This window comes from Oratosquilla oratoria, chromosome 31 (assembly GCF_046742065.1).
Source record: "Oratosquilla oratoria isolate Oo_2021 chromosome 31, ASM4674206v1, whole genome shotgun sequence".
NCBI classification, from domain to species: domain Eukaryota; kingdom Metazoa; phylum Arthropoda; class Malacostraca; order Stomatopoda; family Squillidae; genus Oratosquilla; species Oratosquilla oratoria.
This window is the reverse complement of record NC_134807.1, coordinates 38,948,591-38,965,736: the sequence shown is the minus strand read 5'-3', so window position 1 is coordinate 38,965,736 and position 17,146 is coordinate 38,948,591. Positions and strand designations below refer to the sequence as shown.

General features: G+C 37.0%; 1 protein-coding gene across 1 annotated transcript; it reads left to right on the top strand.

The window, feature by feature from the left end:
- Positions 1-1,660: 1,660 nt before the first annotated feature.
- On the top strand, positions 1,661-16,742 carry LOC143041613 (uncharacterized). The gene is made up of 4 exons (XM_076213621.1): positions 1,661-1,763; positions 2,040-3,082; positions 14,791-14,818; positions 16,531-16,742. Exons 1-4 carry the CDS (start codon positions 1,661-1,663, stop codon positions 16,740-16,742), a joined length of 1,386 nt encoding a protein of 461 aa, XP_076069736.1.
- Positions 16,743-17,146: the final 404 nt, after the last annotated feature.

Sequence of the window (17,146 nt, the reverse complement as noted above, 5' to 3'; positions counted from 1 at the left end):
CAACATGACTGAAGAAGAACGACTGATGAACCTTGAAAATAGGAGAAATGGAAATAAAATACGGAGAAATAATGCAGATGGTGTCCAATTTATAAATCCTGATAGATTCTATATTGGGCCAATGAATGTTATTTGTGAACACTGCCAGACTCTCCGATTTCAGGGAGAGCCCCTGAATTGTTGTCATAATGGAAAAGTATCACTTGAGTCCCTCCAAGAATATCCGGTCATTCTAAGGAAACTGTTCGAAGGAAATGACAGGGATTCAAGCAACTTTAGAAACAGCATTAGGAATTATAACTCCTCCTTTGCCTTTGCTTCCTTCGGCGCTGAAGTGAAGCCACCTCCAGGACATGGTCCATATTGTTTTCGATTGCAAGGACAAATATATCATTATGCAACAAATTTACATCCAAATGAAAATGAAGAAAGAAAATATGGACAGCTCTATATAATTGAAACAAATGAAGCATTAAATCTGAGGTCAAATGCTAATCAAAATTCTAATTGCTTATATTCAGTTTTCGAAAAAATATCTCAAGCAATGGTCGATAATCCTTATGTAGGGGCATATAAAAACATGAGAACTGTCGAACTTGAAGAGCAACAAAGAGCTGCAATACAAAATATCCCTCCCAGAAAAATAACCATGCAATTTATTGCCGGCCCTGATGCGAGGAGATATAATAATCCAACAAATGATGAAATTGCAGCAATATTTGTCGGTGATGATGGAGCACCTCCTGTCCAGCGTGACATTATAGTGTACCCTGAAGGACAACAGAGGTAGAGGATATCCTACCTCTCTTGCCATCTTGATCCAATGATTTACCCTCTTCTCTTTCCTCATGGTGAATTCGGATGGCATATAAACATTACTCATGTAGAAAATAGGCAAACTAGAGTTCGTAACAAGGTTACTATGCAGGAATTTTATGCATATCGTCTAGCTATAAGAGGTGGCTTCAGTCCAATACACAGTGGTGGAAAACTATTTCAGCAATATATAGTTGATGCTTATGTTAAAGTAGAGGGTTGTCGTTTGAAATTCATTGCAGAAAATCAGGCACAACTAAGAGCTGCAATGTATTCAGGTTTGATTGATCCCTTGCAAGAAATAATGAAAAAGAAGATCCTGGAGTACCTGTCATTTTGCCATCATCCTTCACTGGGAGCTCACGAAATATGCAACAATGCTATCAAGATGCAATGGCAATAGTTTGCAAGTATGGAAGGCCTGATTTATTTATAACATATACTTGCAATCCAAAATGTCGAGAAGTAACTGAAAACTTACAGCCTCATGAAACTGTACAGAACAGACCTGATTTGTTGGCACGAGTTTTCAAACAACATCTCAATGAATTAATGATTGACATAAAGGACAGACATGTACTTGGGGTACCTATTGCTGCGATACATGTTATTGAATTTCAGAAAAGAGGTCTCCCGCATTGTCACATGCTAATCATGCTGCGTGAAGAAGATAAAATTAGAACTAAAGAACAAATTGATAATATTGTTTCAGCTGAATTACCATCAGAACATGATCCAGAATTGAGAGAATTAGTGAAAAAAACTCATGATTCATGGACCCTGCGGTACATTTAATCCCAATTCAATCTGTATGGTAGAGGGAGAGTGTCAAAAGAAATTTCCTATGCCGTATCAGGAGGAGACTATAACAAATGTTTCTGGATATCCTCTTTACAGACGCAGAAATAATGGAGATTCTGTTAGAGTGGGCGTCCATGAGGTTGACTGTAGGTTTGTAGTACCATATAATAAATATTTACTCAGAAAATATGGTGCTCACATTAATGTAGAAGTGTGTATATCAGTAAAAAGTGTGAAATATCTTTTCAAATATGTCTATAAAGGACATGATTGTGCAATGATGGAAATGAATATGAACAACAATCAAACTAATGAAAATGAATATAATGAAATTAAACAATATATTTCGTGTAGATACGTATCTCCGCCTGAAGCATTTTGGCGTTTGTCAGAATATAAAATGTATGGACATTCGCATACAGTTTACCGACTGGCACTCTATTTGCCTGACCAGCAACAAGTTTATTATAAGCCGGGCGAGCAAAGACAGGCTGCTGCCCGTGGAGAAGGACAAGACACGCAATTAACTGCATGGTTCAAACTTAACCAAAGTGACGTGGATGCAAGAGCCCACCTTTATACTGATATCCCTGAATATTATGTATTTAATAACCAAAGCAACACTTGGACCAGAAGACAACGTCACCGCCAGATTGTAACGAGAATGTACTCTGCCAGTCCTAGAAATGCTGAGAAATTCCATTTAAGGATGCTTATTCTTCATGTACCAGGTGCAACTTCTTTTGATGACTTGAAAACTGTAGGAGGTGAACAGTTGCCGACCTTTAAGGATGCCTGTATTCGATTGCAACTGCTTGAAGATGACAACGAACTAGAAATGGCTTTGAGTGAGGCAGCTATATATCAAATGCCACGACAGCTTCTTAACATGTTTGCAATGATTTGTTTATTCAATACACCACAAAATGCCTTACAATTATGGAATGATAACAAACACCTTATGATAGAGGACCTTTTATGCCAATATGATAATAATGTTGCAGAAAATATCGCTCTGCATCACATAAACATGATTTTGAATGAAAACGGCATGAATTGTGCAATGCTTGGTCTGCCAGAAACAATCAGTGAGCCTCCTGCCATTCAACATATGGAAGAAATTCAAGAAGTCAATCCTGAAGTACTAAATATTGAGCAAAGATATGTATTTAATAGTGTCATTAACGCTGTAAGTGAAATAGATAGAGGATTAGAAACCAACCACCGACTGTTTTACTTGGATGCACCTGGCGGCTCTGGCAAAACTTTTCTATTCAATATGATTCATGATTACCTGGTGGCTCAAAATGTGGCTGTTAGTACTTCTGCTTGGACAGGTATTGCAGCAACACTATTGAAAAATGGAAAAACTCTTCACAGTGTCTTCAAACTTCCTGTTTCTTTGACTGAGACAATTACCTGCAATATTCCGCCTAATTCTGACCAAGCCAATATTCTCAGGCAGGTGAAAGTCTTCATTATTGATGAGGCGTCGATGATCCCTCGATATGCATTGAATGCTATTGATAATTGTTTACAAGATATTATGAATAATAATAGCATATTTGGTGGTAAAGTCATCATATTAGGAGGAGACTTCAGGCAAGTTCTGCCCGTGGTTCCTAGAGCTCTACCTGCTGCAGTATTGGATGTATGCCTAAAGAAGTCTCCAATGTGGCACAACTTTCATCAACTTAAACTCTCTCAGAATATGAGGACTAATGAAAACGAACAAGTTTTCTCACAATGGATCTTACAAATTGGAAATGGTCGAGTGCAGAGTTCACTTGATAACGTTTCTGATGATACGATTGATATCCCAGAACAATGTGTATGCATTGACTCTTTAGTATCAGACATATTTGATAATTGCACCCAAGACGAAATGAAAAGTAGAGTTATTTTGTCACCAAAAAATGTAGATTGCTTGAAAGTTAATGAAGATATTCTACGAAGACTACCAACTGAGAGCAAAACATATCTAAGTATAGATTCAGTATCGTCAGACAATGAAATGGAAGCCAATAATTATCTAATCGAATTCATAAATTCACTTACGCCTTCGGGAATGCCTCCTCATCGTCTCAATCTTAAAGTTGGATCTATTATTATGCTGCTTCGAAACCTGTCAATAACGCAAGGACTATGTAATGGAACGCGTTTAGAAGTATTGGAGCTTCATAACCATAGTATTCTAGCTTCAATCATGAGTGGATCTCATGCTCAGGAGCAAGTTTTAATTCCAAGAATTAAACTTAATCCCAGTGACGTAAATATTCCATTTGTTCTGCACAGGACTCAATTTCCCGTCCGCCTATCATATTCAATGACCATTAATAAAGCTCAAGGACAGACTTTCGATAAGGTTGGGATCTACCTACCACAACCTTGCTTTACTCATGGACAACTTTATGTAGCCTTCTCAAGAGCAAGGTCTATGAACAGTGTAAGAGTGAAAATTTGTCCTCAGAATGATTCTACTCATGGCCAGAGAAGAGGAACTATCTTCACAAGAAATATTGTATATAAAGAAGTTTTGTAAATTGTTTCATGTATTGCTCATTTTTTAAAATACAATTCAAATCTTATCACATTTTATTCAAACATGTATAGGTTAGGAACAAGATAATTGGTATTGAAAATATAAATTCGTGTAATTTACACGGGTTCCGCCGAAGTTCTCGAAGTCGCCGAAGTTGTCGAAGGTGCCGAAGTTCTCGAAGGTGCCGAAGTTCTCGAAGGTGCCGAAATTCTCGAAGATGCCAAAGTTCTCGAAGGTGCTGAAGTTCTCGAAGTCGCCGAAGTTGTCGAAGGTGCCGAAGTTCTCGAAGGTGCCGAAGTTCTCGAAGGTGCCGAAGTTCTCGAAGGTGCCGAAGTTCTCGAAGGTGCCGAAGCTCTCGAAGGTGCCGAAGTTCTCGAAAGTATGTCACGCTTACATCAAAAGCAACGACCTTCCATGGTGTCGAAGTTCTCGAAGCTGCCGAAGTTCTTGATAATAATCCAACAAATGATGAAATTGCAGCAATATTTGTCGGTGATGATGGAGCACCTCCTGTCCAGCGTGACATTATAGTGTACCCTGAAGGACAACAGAGGGAGAGGATATCCTACCTCTCTTGCCATCTTGATGCAATGATTTACCCACTTCTCTTTCGTGTAATTTACACGGGTTCCGCTAGTTATTATTATTATTATTATTATTATTATTATTATTATTAATATTAATATTATTATTATTATTATTATTATTATTATTATTATTATTATTATTATTATTATTATTATTATTATTATTATTATTATTATTATTATTATTATTATTATTATTATTATTGTGGATAGGAGGTAAGGGAACACGGGCTGAGGGAAATACTTTTATTCCTGACTAGTTTCGCCTGAGTGGCTTCTTCAGAGGAACATAGTTTGAAGTCAAGTTGGTCAATATATATGGCAAAAGAAGGAACGTGGCAAAGTGTCAGGTTGGTCCCCCACTCGACCTCATCTGTCGGTGTGGCGGATTGTCACAGCGGGTGGACCAAGTATCCTCCTGTTGTTCGCGTGGCTGAAACGTCCGTCTGGATCAGGGGCTCTGTGTTTATTATTCGTTACGATAAAGTGTGCTGCTGCTTTAGCCCATATTAAATCCCCAGTTCTCTTATTGATGTTATCATGGATGTTGATAAAAACGGACTCCATCGCCTTTCTTTCCTGCCGTGTAATGTTATCCATGAGAATTCTTGCCTGGTCCCATTTTGGTAGATGGCCTCTTTCATCGACATGGTTAACTAATGCACTACTAACCCTGTGGTGCCTTACATCTGCTCGGTGTTCTTTCAATCTGGTGTCTAAGCCTCTGCCGGTTTCACCGATGTATTTTCTGTCACATCCACCACACGGGATTTCGTAAACTACGCTGTTTGTATTTGTGGTTGGGTCTTTTTTCTTGATTAAAAGGTCCTTTATTTTCGTACCTGTGGAAGTTGCAAGACGAATGTTGGAGGACGATAAGATTTTGTCTAGATCTCTTGTTAGATTGGAATTTGGGACCACCCAATATTTAGCGTTGGACTTTTCTCTTTTGCTGCGTAGTATACTACGAGCCTTCTCCTCCAGGGTGCAAAGTAACCCTCTGGGGTATTTGAGCTTTTCAAAAGTTGTTTTAATTATTTCAATTTCATCCGCTAGAAATTCATCACTGATATATGGAGATGTTAGAAAACAAGTTTTTTCTCCGCATGATATCTGAAAATACTGTTTGGCTGAGATACGTGGACGATGTTTTAGTGATTACCCACTACAATACTAAAATTGAAAATTTATTATCTAATCTAAATAGTGTGAATTCTAACATCCAATTCACGATCGAAAATGAGATAGACGGACAACTACCTTTTCTAGACACCGTGTTAATAAGATCAGGATGCGGCGTTAGATTTAAAGTTTACAGGAAACCGACAAATAAAAATGACTTCATTCATTTCTACAGTGCACATAAGAAGAGGACAAAGACTGGTGTGGTGATAGGCCTGTTTTTAAGAGCACTTCGTATTTGCAGTGATGAATTTCTAGCGGATGAAATTGAAATAATTAAAACAACTTTTGAAAAGCTCAAATACCCCAGAGGGTTACTTTGCACCCTGGAGGAGAAGGCTCGTAGTATACTACGCAGCAAAAGAGAAAAAACTTGTTTTCTAACATCTCCACTTCGTATTTGCAGTGATGATGAATTTCTAGCGGATGAAATTGAAATAATTAAAACAACTTTTGAAAAGCTCAAATACCCCAGAGGGTTACTTTGCACCCTGGAGGAGAAGGCTCGTAGTATACTACGCAGCAAAAGAGAAAAGTCCAACGCTAAATATTGGGTGGTCCCAAATTCCAATCTAACAAGAGATCTAGACAAAATCTTATCGTCCTCCAACATTCGTCTTGCAACTTCCACAGGTACGAAAATAAAGGACCTTTTAATCAAGAAAAAAGACCCAACCACAAATACAAACAGCGTAGTTTACGAAATCCCGTGTGGTGGATGTGACAGAAAATACATCGGTGAAACCGGCAGAGGCTTAGACACCAGATTGAAAGAACACCGAGCAGATGTAAGGCACCACAGGGTTAGTAGTGCATTAGTTAACCATGTCGATGAAAGAGGCCATCTACCAAAATGGGACCAGGCAAGAATTCTCATGGATAACATTACACGGCAGGAAAGAAAGGCGATGGAGTCCGTTTTTATCAACATCCATGATAACATCAATAAGAGAACTGGGGATTTAATATGGGCTAATGCAGCAGCACACTTTATCGTAATGAATAATAAACACAGAGCCCCTGATCCAGATGGACGTTTCAGCCACGCGAACAACAGGAGGATACTTGGTCCACCCGCTGTGACAATCCGCCACACCGACAGATGAGGTCGAGTGGGGGACCAACCTGACACTTTGCCACGTTCCTTCTTTTGCCATATATATTGACCAACTTGACTTCAAACTATGTTCCTCTGAAGAAGCCACTCAGGCGAAACTAGTCAGGAATAAAAGTATTTCCCTCAGCCCGTGTTCCCTTACCTCCTATCCACATTCGTCACAATGTATACACATTATCATTATTATTATTATTATTATTATTATTATTATTATTATTATTATTATTATTATTATTATTATTATTATTATTATTATTATTATTATTATCATTATTATTATTATTATTATTATTATTATTATTATTATTATTATTATTATTATTATTATTATTATTATTATTATTATTATTATTATTATTATTATTATTATTATTATTATTATTATCATTATTATCATTATTATTATTTTTATTATTATCATTATTAGTATTATCATTATTATAATATTATTGACGACAGATGATGTTTTGTCTTTGTGTCCAGTAGTGAAGAAATTGGATTGTTCTGCCTCTGGTTGGATGTGAACATTTATAGCAAAACATATCATGTCAATACATTATTTATTTACACACGAATTTCTACAGAGGAAACATATCTTGTATCCTTGTTTATGCATAGAAAGCTGCAGAATCTACTTGAGGTCACTCCAGGGATATATTGTTTTCTGTGAAGTTGTTTTCTGTGTCGTGTCTCTGGCATGTTGTGGTTTGGGAGTTAATTAGGTGACAGCAGTTTCTGCTGATTGGCAGACTTACTAGGGTTATCGAGTTGTACAACCCACAGAGACAACTGGAGTCGACATGTTGTCATCATGTTGCCTAAGCATGTATCGAGGATTCTGATGCGCTTACATCTTCTCCTGAAGATCATATATGCACTTTTTTGTTCTCTTTTGTTTTCTTAATCTTATTCTTTCTCCTCTTTTTTGTATATGCACTTTTCTTGTTTCACTGTGGCATCTGAATCTCATTTTTTATAGTCTGATTTTTCCTTTTTATGCTTGATTTTTTCTCTAATTCCTAACGTTTCTCCTGAAGACTTTAAATGCTCTGTCCTTGTTCTACATTGTTATTCTAATCTTATTTTTCTCACTCACTTTTTGTTTATATGCACCATCATGTTCTACTTTGGCATTTTAATTTCATTCTTTCTCCTGTAATATTCTTTTCTGTTTTGGTATATATATATATATATATATATATATATATATATATATATATATATATATATATATATATGAGAGAGAATGTGGGTGGGGAAGGGCAAACGAAGATGTGTTAGGAATAGAGTTTATTGCCCTAACGTTGCGACCAACTTGGTCTTCTTCAGATCAAGTTGGTCGCAACGTTAGGGCAATAAACTCTATTCCTAACACATCTTCGTTTGCCCTTCCCCACCCACATTCTCTCTCATTTGTCTGAAATAATCTTAAATATATATATATTTACTATTTCATCATCTCGTGCTAGTTTTTAGATGTAGAGGTAATTTTTTTTAACTCTTTGATTTCGTGGGTCACAAAATGTGTAGGAATTCCTTTTCCTTGATATTCACCGCATTTTTTATCTCTCCTTGCGCCAGAGGTAGTTCAACTAGTCATCATTATACTATTTCTCAGTTTCAATAAGTACGCAGAGCTTCTCGCAATAGCTATTTATCTTTTTTTTCATATATGAATTTACTTATCACCTCTACAAAATTCCTTATATTAATTTATTCTACCACCATTCATGTGTATATTTTTTGTCATGAGCCTTTTCCAAGTTCCTCATTAGGAATCCCTTTTTTGCCTCTGTGATTTTCTTATTATCTTTTTCTTTTAGTATTCTGGTCATTTTCTGAATTCCCATACCGTTTATTATATTCTATTTATTTTTTCAGAAAATATTTTATTTTTCTATTAAACCCGTTTATTTTGGTTAATTTTTTAAATAAGAATTACATATCTTTCCTCTGAAATTGTAGAGGCATTTTTGTTCCCTTTCTGAGATAGCATATCTTATCTGTCCTAATTAACGGTATATTTTTTACTTGGAACAACTGTAATTGTTTAAATATAATTCCTTCTGTAAAGGAAAATTATGTTTTATTGTGTGACGGGATGGGTGAGGGTGAGCCGGACTGGGGATAGGATATAAATAGGATAAGGCACCCTAATGTGTCTTGTCTACCTCCTTGTCTCTCTTGTACACCTTTAAGCTCAGCCTCATTCTGACCACGTTTTGAGTTCACTATATCAACTTTTAGAACTCCACTAAAGCATTTCTTCATTTTTTCTTTTTCGTTTTTAAGAAAACCTCTGGTTCTCTTTCGGTTTGTTATTCTTTGTCCTTTAGTCTAGATGGACTTTCACCTTCTCCAATTTTACCTTATGCTCTCTTCCGCTTATTTCACTTGCCTTTATTTTATTTCTCCACCATCTATATCACTCTTTACTTCCTCTTTTACTTGGCCTTCTTTCCAGCACTCTAACTTTTTTTTTGTCTTACCTTCCATATTTTCCTTACTTTTTTATTCTCTACATCTTATATACAGAGGAGAGAGGTGGAATGAGGGAACGTGGACATGACATATCAGGTGGCGTCTTTATGCTGCACGGGCTTTGTGGCAAGTCATCAGCTTTTACAATAGAAGGAATTAATTTGTTAACTACCAAGGAAGAGAGAAGGAGTTTGAATGTCTTTGAGATTAAATATCTGAGAAATATGATAGGGGTTACTAGGCTGAATAGAGTGAGAAATGAGGAGGTGAGGAGGAGAACAGGGGTGGAAAGGGAACTGGGAGATAGGGTTGATGAAAGAGTATTAGGATGGACACATGGAAAGAATGAGTGAAGAAAGTTTAGTATAAGAGGTGTGGAAGGCAGAGGTGGAAGGATGGATAGGGTGAAAGTGGCATTACAAAAGAGAGGAATGTCTGTGGAGGAAGGACAGGAGAGGACAGAAAATAGGGGTGAATGGAGAGGGGTTGTGTATAGATAATGCTGTGATGTACGAGGGGGAGTGGTTGGGGGATGGGGGGGTGAGGAAAATGTATGAAAAAAAGACGCAGGCCGAAGGGATTTCTCCTCGTCTTCTCCTTTTCTGCATGGGGGGACGGAAAGGGGTGGTCGCCAAATTTATGAAGCGGCCTTGCTGTGGATGTGCTGTGTCTGGCGACACTGCTTCTGACCCAGGACAGTGGACAGGATGTAGGGATGACCCATCATCCAGGAGGTGTCAAGATAAGAAGGAGGGAGGAGGGGAGTGGAATATATTATAGGAAATAGAATGGGTGGGAGTGGTTTCTATGTCTCTTTTTTTTTTTTTTTTTTTTAGTAATACGTATGTTTTATATTTGCTTTTATATAGGTTTATCCACCTACAAGGGGAGGATTGGAATTACTCTGTCGTTACATGCATATTGTTTTGATAACAAGTGCGATTTGTAATCGTGTCATCTGGGAGTTTGTGATGTTATTTATTATTTTTCCATTCATTTATTTATCTATTTAGTTATTATGATTGCTCCTTTGGCGTTCTCCTTTTGATTTTTTATGTGATGGTAGTTATTGATTTAATTATATCACATGTGTTATTTTTTTGCATACATACATGTTTATTTAGTGAATATACACACACCTTCACTCATATATATGCATACAAATATAATCATATACATGATGATAATATGTACGACAATTACTATCCTAACTCAGGCTTTGATTCTAATGTTTATTTGGTATTACAAAATGCAAAGTTCTATTGATTTAAAGCAAGAGATGTCGTACATATAATTTCAGTAACGACATGTGTATTAACACGTTTTCCCACTATTTAAATATTGACATATTAAATATATATTATTAAGTTTTAAATTTAAGTTTTAAGTTATTATTTGTATGTGTGTGTAGAATGGAATCAGCTGTAATATGGTGTGGGTGGATTGGTGTTTATTTTAGGAGAAATTTTTGGCCACCAGTGGTGGTCAGGTATGTTGTCTGTGTCTAAGTTATTGCAATGTGTTATAAAGTCCTGATTGGTGGTTGTAAAGCTGTTTCATGTTTTCTTTCCTAGTCTGTGACATCTTGTATCAAGTGGTTCTATTTCATCTTGTTTGTGTAGTTGTTGAGTATTGAGTATTGGTGGGTATTCTAACTGTGGTCTGATTAGTGTCTTGTATAGTTTTAATTATGTAAAGGATTACAAAGGCGGAGCATGCCGACAGGAGACCTCTTGGTCCATATCTAGGTCGGATGCGAAAAAACTATAATAATGTAAATAACAAATAAAATACATAAATAGATGCATAGGTATAGTTAAATAATAAACAAACAGGTAAACAGTAAATAATAGTAAATTGACATATAACTAATAATAAATGAAAATCAGACAGACAAATGATAACAAAACAAAAACAAATAATATAAAATAAATCATAATCATTATAGCATCTTACTTAGGTATTTATCTAAATGATTCTTAAAGCTTCGAACTGAACAACATTGCACTACCTGTGCAGGAAGTTTATTCCATTCATTAACTACACGGTTGGCAATGTTGTTTCTACCTACTTCCAAATTGCATCGATTTCCGGACCATTGTTTCTTGTCTGATTCTCATTCAATGTGAAACATTTTTCACTTTTGATGTCAATTCCCTTTAAAATCTTAAAGACCTGTAACAGATTCATGTGTTTTAGTCGATTTTCGTATGATTTATTTTTTATATTTGGAATCAGTTTTGTGGCTCGCCGTTGTACTTTTTCCAGTCTGTCAATGTCTTTAATGAGATTCGGTGACCATACGGAAACAGCATATTCCAAATGTGGACGAACTAACGATTTGTATAGCTTGTTAATGAGTGATGGACTTTTGAAATCAAAAGATCGCGCAATCAGTCCTAGAATCTTATTTGCTTTCTCAGAGGCTGAAATACACTGCTTGGATGATTTGAGGTCGTTACTGATAATTACGCCGAGATCTTTTTCACTATCCACTTTTGTTAACGAATTTCCAAATAACTTGTAATCGTACTTACTGTTTGTTACTTATGTGCATTACCTTGCATTTACTTGTGTTAAATTTCATTAGCCACTTTTTAGACCATTGCTGTAACTTATCTAAATCTTCTTGAATATCTAATTGGTTTGAGTGATCATTTGCCACTCCGCACAGTTTTGTATCATCAGCAAATTTGGAAACAGTAGATTTTAGTCCATGGTCTATATCATTTATATATACTATGAATAGAATTGGCCCAAGAACGGAACCCTGAGGAACTCCACTTGCAACACTTTTCTATCCAGAAGTTTTTCCATTTAAAACAACTCTCTGTTTTCGACCATTCAACCAATTACTAGTCCAACTTAATAGGCTACCACTTATTCCATGCAAAGCTAATTTAGTAAGTAGTCTTTCGTGTGGGACGGTATCAAAAGCTTTTGCAAAGTCTAGATATATTAAATCTATATTGTTTCTTTTGTCATAATTCGAGATAACTGTGTTGTAGAATTCGAGTAAGTTAGTCACGCAAGAACGTTTCCGTCTGAAACCATGCTGGCTATCATTTATCAAACGATTACTTTCTAAATGATGTTCGATAGCATCTCTGATGATAGTTTCCATAATTTTTCCTACGATTGAAGTCAAACTTATAGGCCTATAGTTATTTGGTTTCTTTTTGTCACCTTTTTTGAATATGGGAGTAACGTTAGCTAGCTTCCATTCTCCTGGAATTATATTTTGTCCTTCACTGACATTATATCCTACCGTGATATTTTCTCCTCCATTACCATTGCAACCTATCGTGATATTTTGTTCTCCACTATCATTACTTCCCATCATGATCTTTTGTCCTCCACTGTCATTACATCCCATTGCGACAATTTGTCCTATGACATTACATCCTAATGTGACATTTCGTCCTCTAGCGACATTACACCCTATCATGATATTATGGCCTTCATTGACATTCTGTCCGGTATCCCTTCCTAAAATTATATTTTGTCCTTCACTGACATTATATCCTACCGTGATATTTTCTCCTCCATTATCATTACATCCTATCGTGATATTATGTTCTCCACTATCACTGACATTGTATCCTACCGTGATATTTTTTTCCTCAATTATCATTACATCCTATCGTGATATTTTGTCCTCCACTGTCATTATATCCCATTGCGACATTTTGTCCTATGACATTACATCCTAATGTGACATTTCGTCCTCTAGCGGCATTACATCCTGTCATGATATTTTGGCCTTCATTGACATTTTGTCCGGTATTCCTTCCTAAAATTATATTTTGTCCTCCACTGACATTATATCCTACCGTGATATTTTCTCCATTATCATTACATCCTATCGTGATATTTTGTTCTCCACTATCATTACTTCCCATCGTGATCTTTTGTCCTCCACTGTCATTATATCCCATTGCGACATTTTGTCCTATGACATTACATCCTAATGTGACATTTCGTCCTCTAGCGACATTATATCCTAAAATTATATTTTGTCCTATACTAGCACATTGTTCTACATTAATACAATACTCTATACTGTTTTCCCAAGTACATTCTATTTCCCCTTCCCTTTGGGCTTCTACCCTAAAAAAGGAGCTAATTCATTACAAACTCCCACAATGAGGTTTGTAAGAACATCTTTGCCTCTGCGGGTAAGGTGGATCCCATCAGAAGCGTAAAGGTCATGGCGCCTAGAAAAGAGATACCAAGGATCAAGAAAGTGGTATCCCAATTGTGTGCACAACTGCGATATCCTATCATTGATCCCTATGGCTCTACTGTTCCAACACGAGCATGCGTAGATCCTCGGGAGGATCCCACAGACTACGTGACGGCTCCCACGTTCCTTCATCTCCTGAAGGAGGACCTTGTAATTCCGAACAATCTCCTCTGATCTCACCCTACCTACATCGTTACTTCCCGTATGAACAATCGTAACCGTGTTCTTCCGTCCTGGCTCCCTGATGGACCGGGTACAATCGACGATCCCACGGCCCGGTTGACATACAAGCTTGTAACGTCGCTAAGTCTTCCGCTGCAGGATGTCGTCATAGCCTCGCACCATGGAGTCCCCCACCACCAAGAACTCCTGGTTTTCAGCCACTTCATCCTCCAGTAGAGCAAAACGATTGTGTGTTTAGATTTCTAAACATTTTTATTTTTTTTATTTGTGCTGTTTGCTATCTGTATACGTGTGTTTATGTGTGGTCTTATGCCTTGTGTTCCTATGCATGCTCCTAATATGGTTATTTTATTTTTGAATGGTGTATTATTTCCTTCTATTGTGATTGGTGTTGGTTTGCGTGTGGAAATGGAGAGTACTTGGAATTTTGTTTTTAATTTTTTATTTGTGCTGTTTGCTATCTGTATACGTGTGTTTATGTGCGGTCTTATGCCTTGTGTTCCTATGCATGCTCCTAATATGGTTATTTGCTTTTTAAAAGGTGTATTATTTCCTTCTATTGTGATTGGTGTTGGTTTGCGTGTGGAAATGGAGGGTACTTTTGTTTAATTTGTGGCTATATTCCATTTCTTTTCATATTTGTCTATTACTTGTATTTCTGTTTCTGTCTTTTTTACTAACATTTTTCTACTTGTATTTGGAAGCAGTGAGGTGAGGGTCTTGGTATGTCGCTTGTGTAAAGGTTGATATGATGCTTCCTTGTGGTACTACACTGTGTAATTTGAATGATGGTCCTGTATCTATTTTTATGTTTGATGTTCTATTGTCTAAGTAGTTGCATATAAGTTTGTTTATGGGGTCTGGTAAGTGTATCTGTTGTATTTTGCATTTGAGTCCTTCGTGCCATATTTTGTCAAATGCTTTTGAGATGTCTCTTGAAACTATAGTGCATCCTTACTTTCGTTTTTGGCTGTTAGCGATGTCTTCGTAAAGTGTTGCAAGTGCTGTATGTGTGCCTCTTCCTGGAGTGAATCCGTGTTGGTTTAGTTTGATTTAGTTGTTATTTACTAAGTGAGTATATAACCTGTTTGTAATACTTCTTTCGAATACTTTGCCGGTTACTTCTAGAAGCGAAATTGGTCTGTAGTTCCCTACGTTTGTTGTCTGTTTGTTCTGTTTTGGAATGAATATGAGTGTGGAGTGTTTGAATATGTTTGGAAAGTATCCTAGGCTCAATGTTTTGTTTAGTGTTGTTATGTAGTCTAACATACTGTCTGGTACGTGTTTTAGAATTATTTTGTTTATTCCTGATTGTCCTGGTGTTTTCTTTTTCTTTTCTTTTTATTGTGGTTTTGATGTCTTGTGTTGTTATTGGCTGTGTTATTGTGTTTTCTGGGTATAGTCTGTTTCGGTGCACGACACAATGTCGAAAGACAGAACGTCGAAACGACAGAACGTCGAAACGACAGAATGTCGACTGCGACAAAATGTCGAAATTTCAGATATCGACGTGATTATGTACATAAAATCACCGGAAAATGCAAGCCTGTGTTCACGCTCAACAATAATAACTGAAATATCAACCAAAAACTTGGTGCCCTCCCTAATTAACTTTCTTGACTGTACATATGTACTAATTTCAAAATCAATTCTTGAACTATATTCATTCGAATACAAAAAGGAGGAAAAAACTTTCTTGTCTGTACATAAATTGGATATTCTATTTTCAAAATAATTCCTTGAACTATATTCATTCAAATACAATACAAAGAAAACATGGCAGAATTCTTCGTTGCTCAAAAAGGAGGGGAAAAAATTCATGCGAAGGTTTTCTTTTCACCAAAAACAAATGTATTTAGGAAAAAAATATACTGGCGCTGCGAGGACCATGCCTGTTCAGGAAAAGCTGTAACTGTTGATGATGTGATAATAACCACAAAAGCTCACAATATACATGGACCAGGATTAGGAGCATCGCCAAAGAAATTTTGGAAGGGACCTCGCGGATACTATGCCAAAAACTCTCCAGCCATCTTCCAGAAGAGGTTCATGGATAACTTCCGGAAGAGTCGAGCATCAAAAGGATGATTCAGAGGCAGCGTCGTAAAAACCAGTCGGGCTTACCTCGTAGTGTTACAGACCTTACTCTACCTGTGGCACTTTTGACGTCTCCCCGGGATTGTATTATCAACTCTACACCCTGCATGCACCAGTGATAGGCCAAATGCTGCCTCTCCTTTTCGTGTTGACAACCAAGAAAACCGGAGACGCTTACTGTCGTATCTTCTCAGCCATCTAAGAAGCTGCATCACAACGCGGTCTGGATCTCAGGGTCAATATTTACAGAAGTGACTTTGAACGTGCTACTATGGAAGCTACAAATAATATCCTGTCTATGCAGAAGGTCGAAGCTTGTTTCTTTAACAAGCGCACGGGAGAAAGGTTATGGGTTTGGGCTTGCGTGAAATGTACGTGAACGACAGCGGTTTTGCACAGACTTAAACAGCTGACTGCTTTGGCTTTTGTTCCCCCCTTTCATCCGACATCTCAAAAGCCTTTTATGAATTTATTTCAGATATGACTCCTGAATGTGACCCTTTCGTAAATTACATCAGAGAAACATACATTGGATACTATCAATACGAATACCAGTACACCCAACCTCGTCATTTCTCTGCGTCGTGGATCATGGACAAAGCCAAGTTTTCTACCGTGTCATCCAAGAAGAACCGAGAACGACAAACCACCTTGGAGGGTGGCATCGGAACTTTCAAGGAGCAATTGTAATTGAACTGGTATAAGTCACTATTGTTTAAGTTGTTTTATCTTCATCATTATGTTAGAGAAGAAAATCATGCCGAGCGGCCATGATGGGTCGAGTGATTTGGGAAATATCGTATTTTTTGCCGAGTTAGATTTTCTTTAAAACAATATCCATCTTCAAACAACCTCTTTTAGTAATGATTAGTCAAGTGCCACTAATATAAAAGGCACACATGACCGAATGATCAGTGAAATGCATATTTCGACATTATGTCGCATTCAACCATCTGTCGTGTCGACATTTTGACAATTCGACATTCTGTTTTTCGACGTTCTGTCGTAGACCCAGTCTGTTTAGATTAACTGTCATGTGGGGTGAGTTCTTGTGAATGTTGTGGTAAGTGAGCTAATATTTTTTGTTCGTGTGT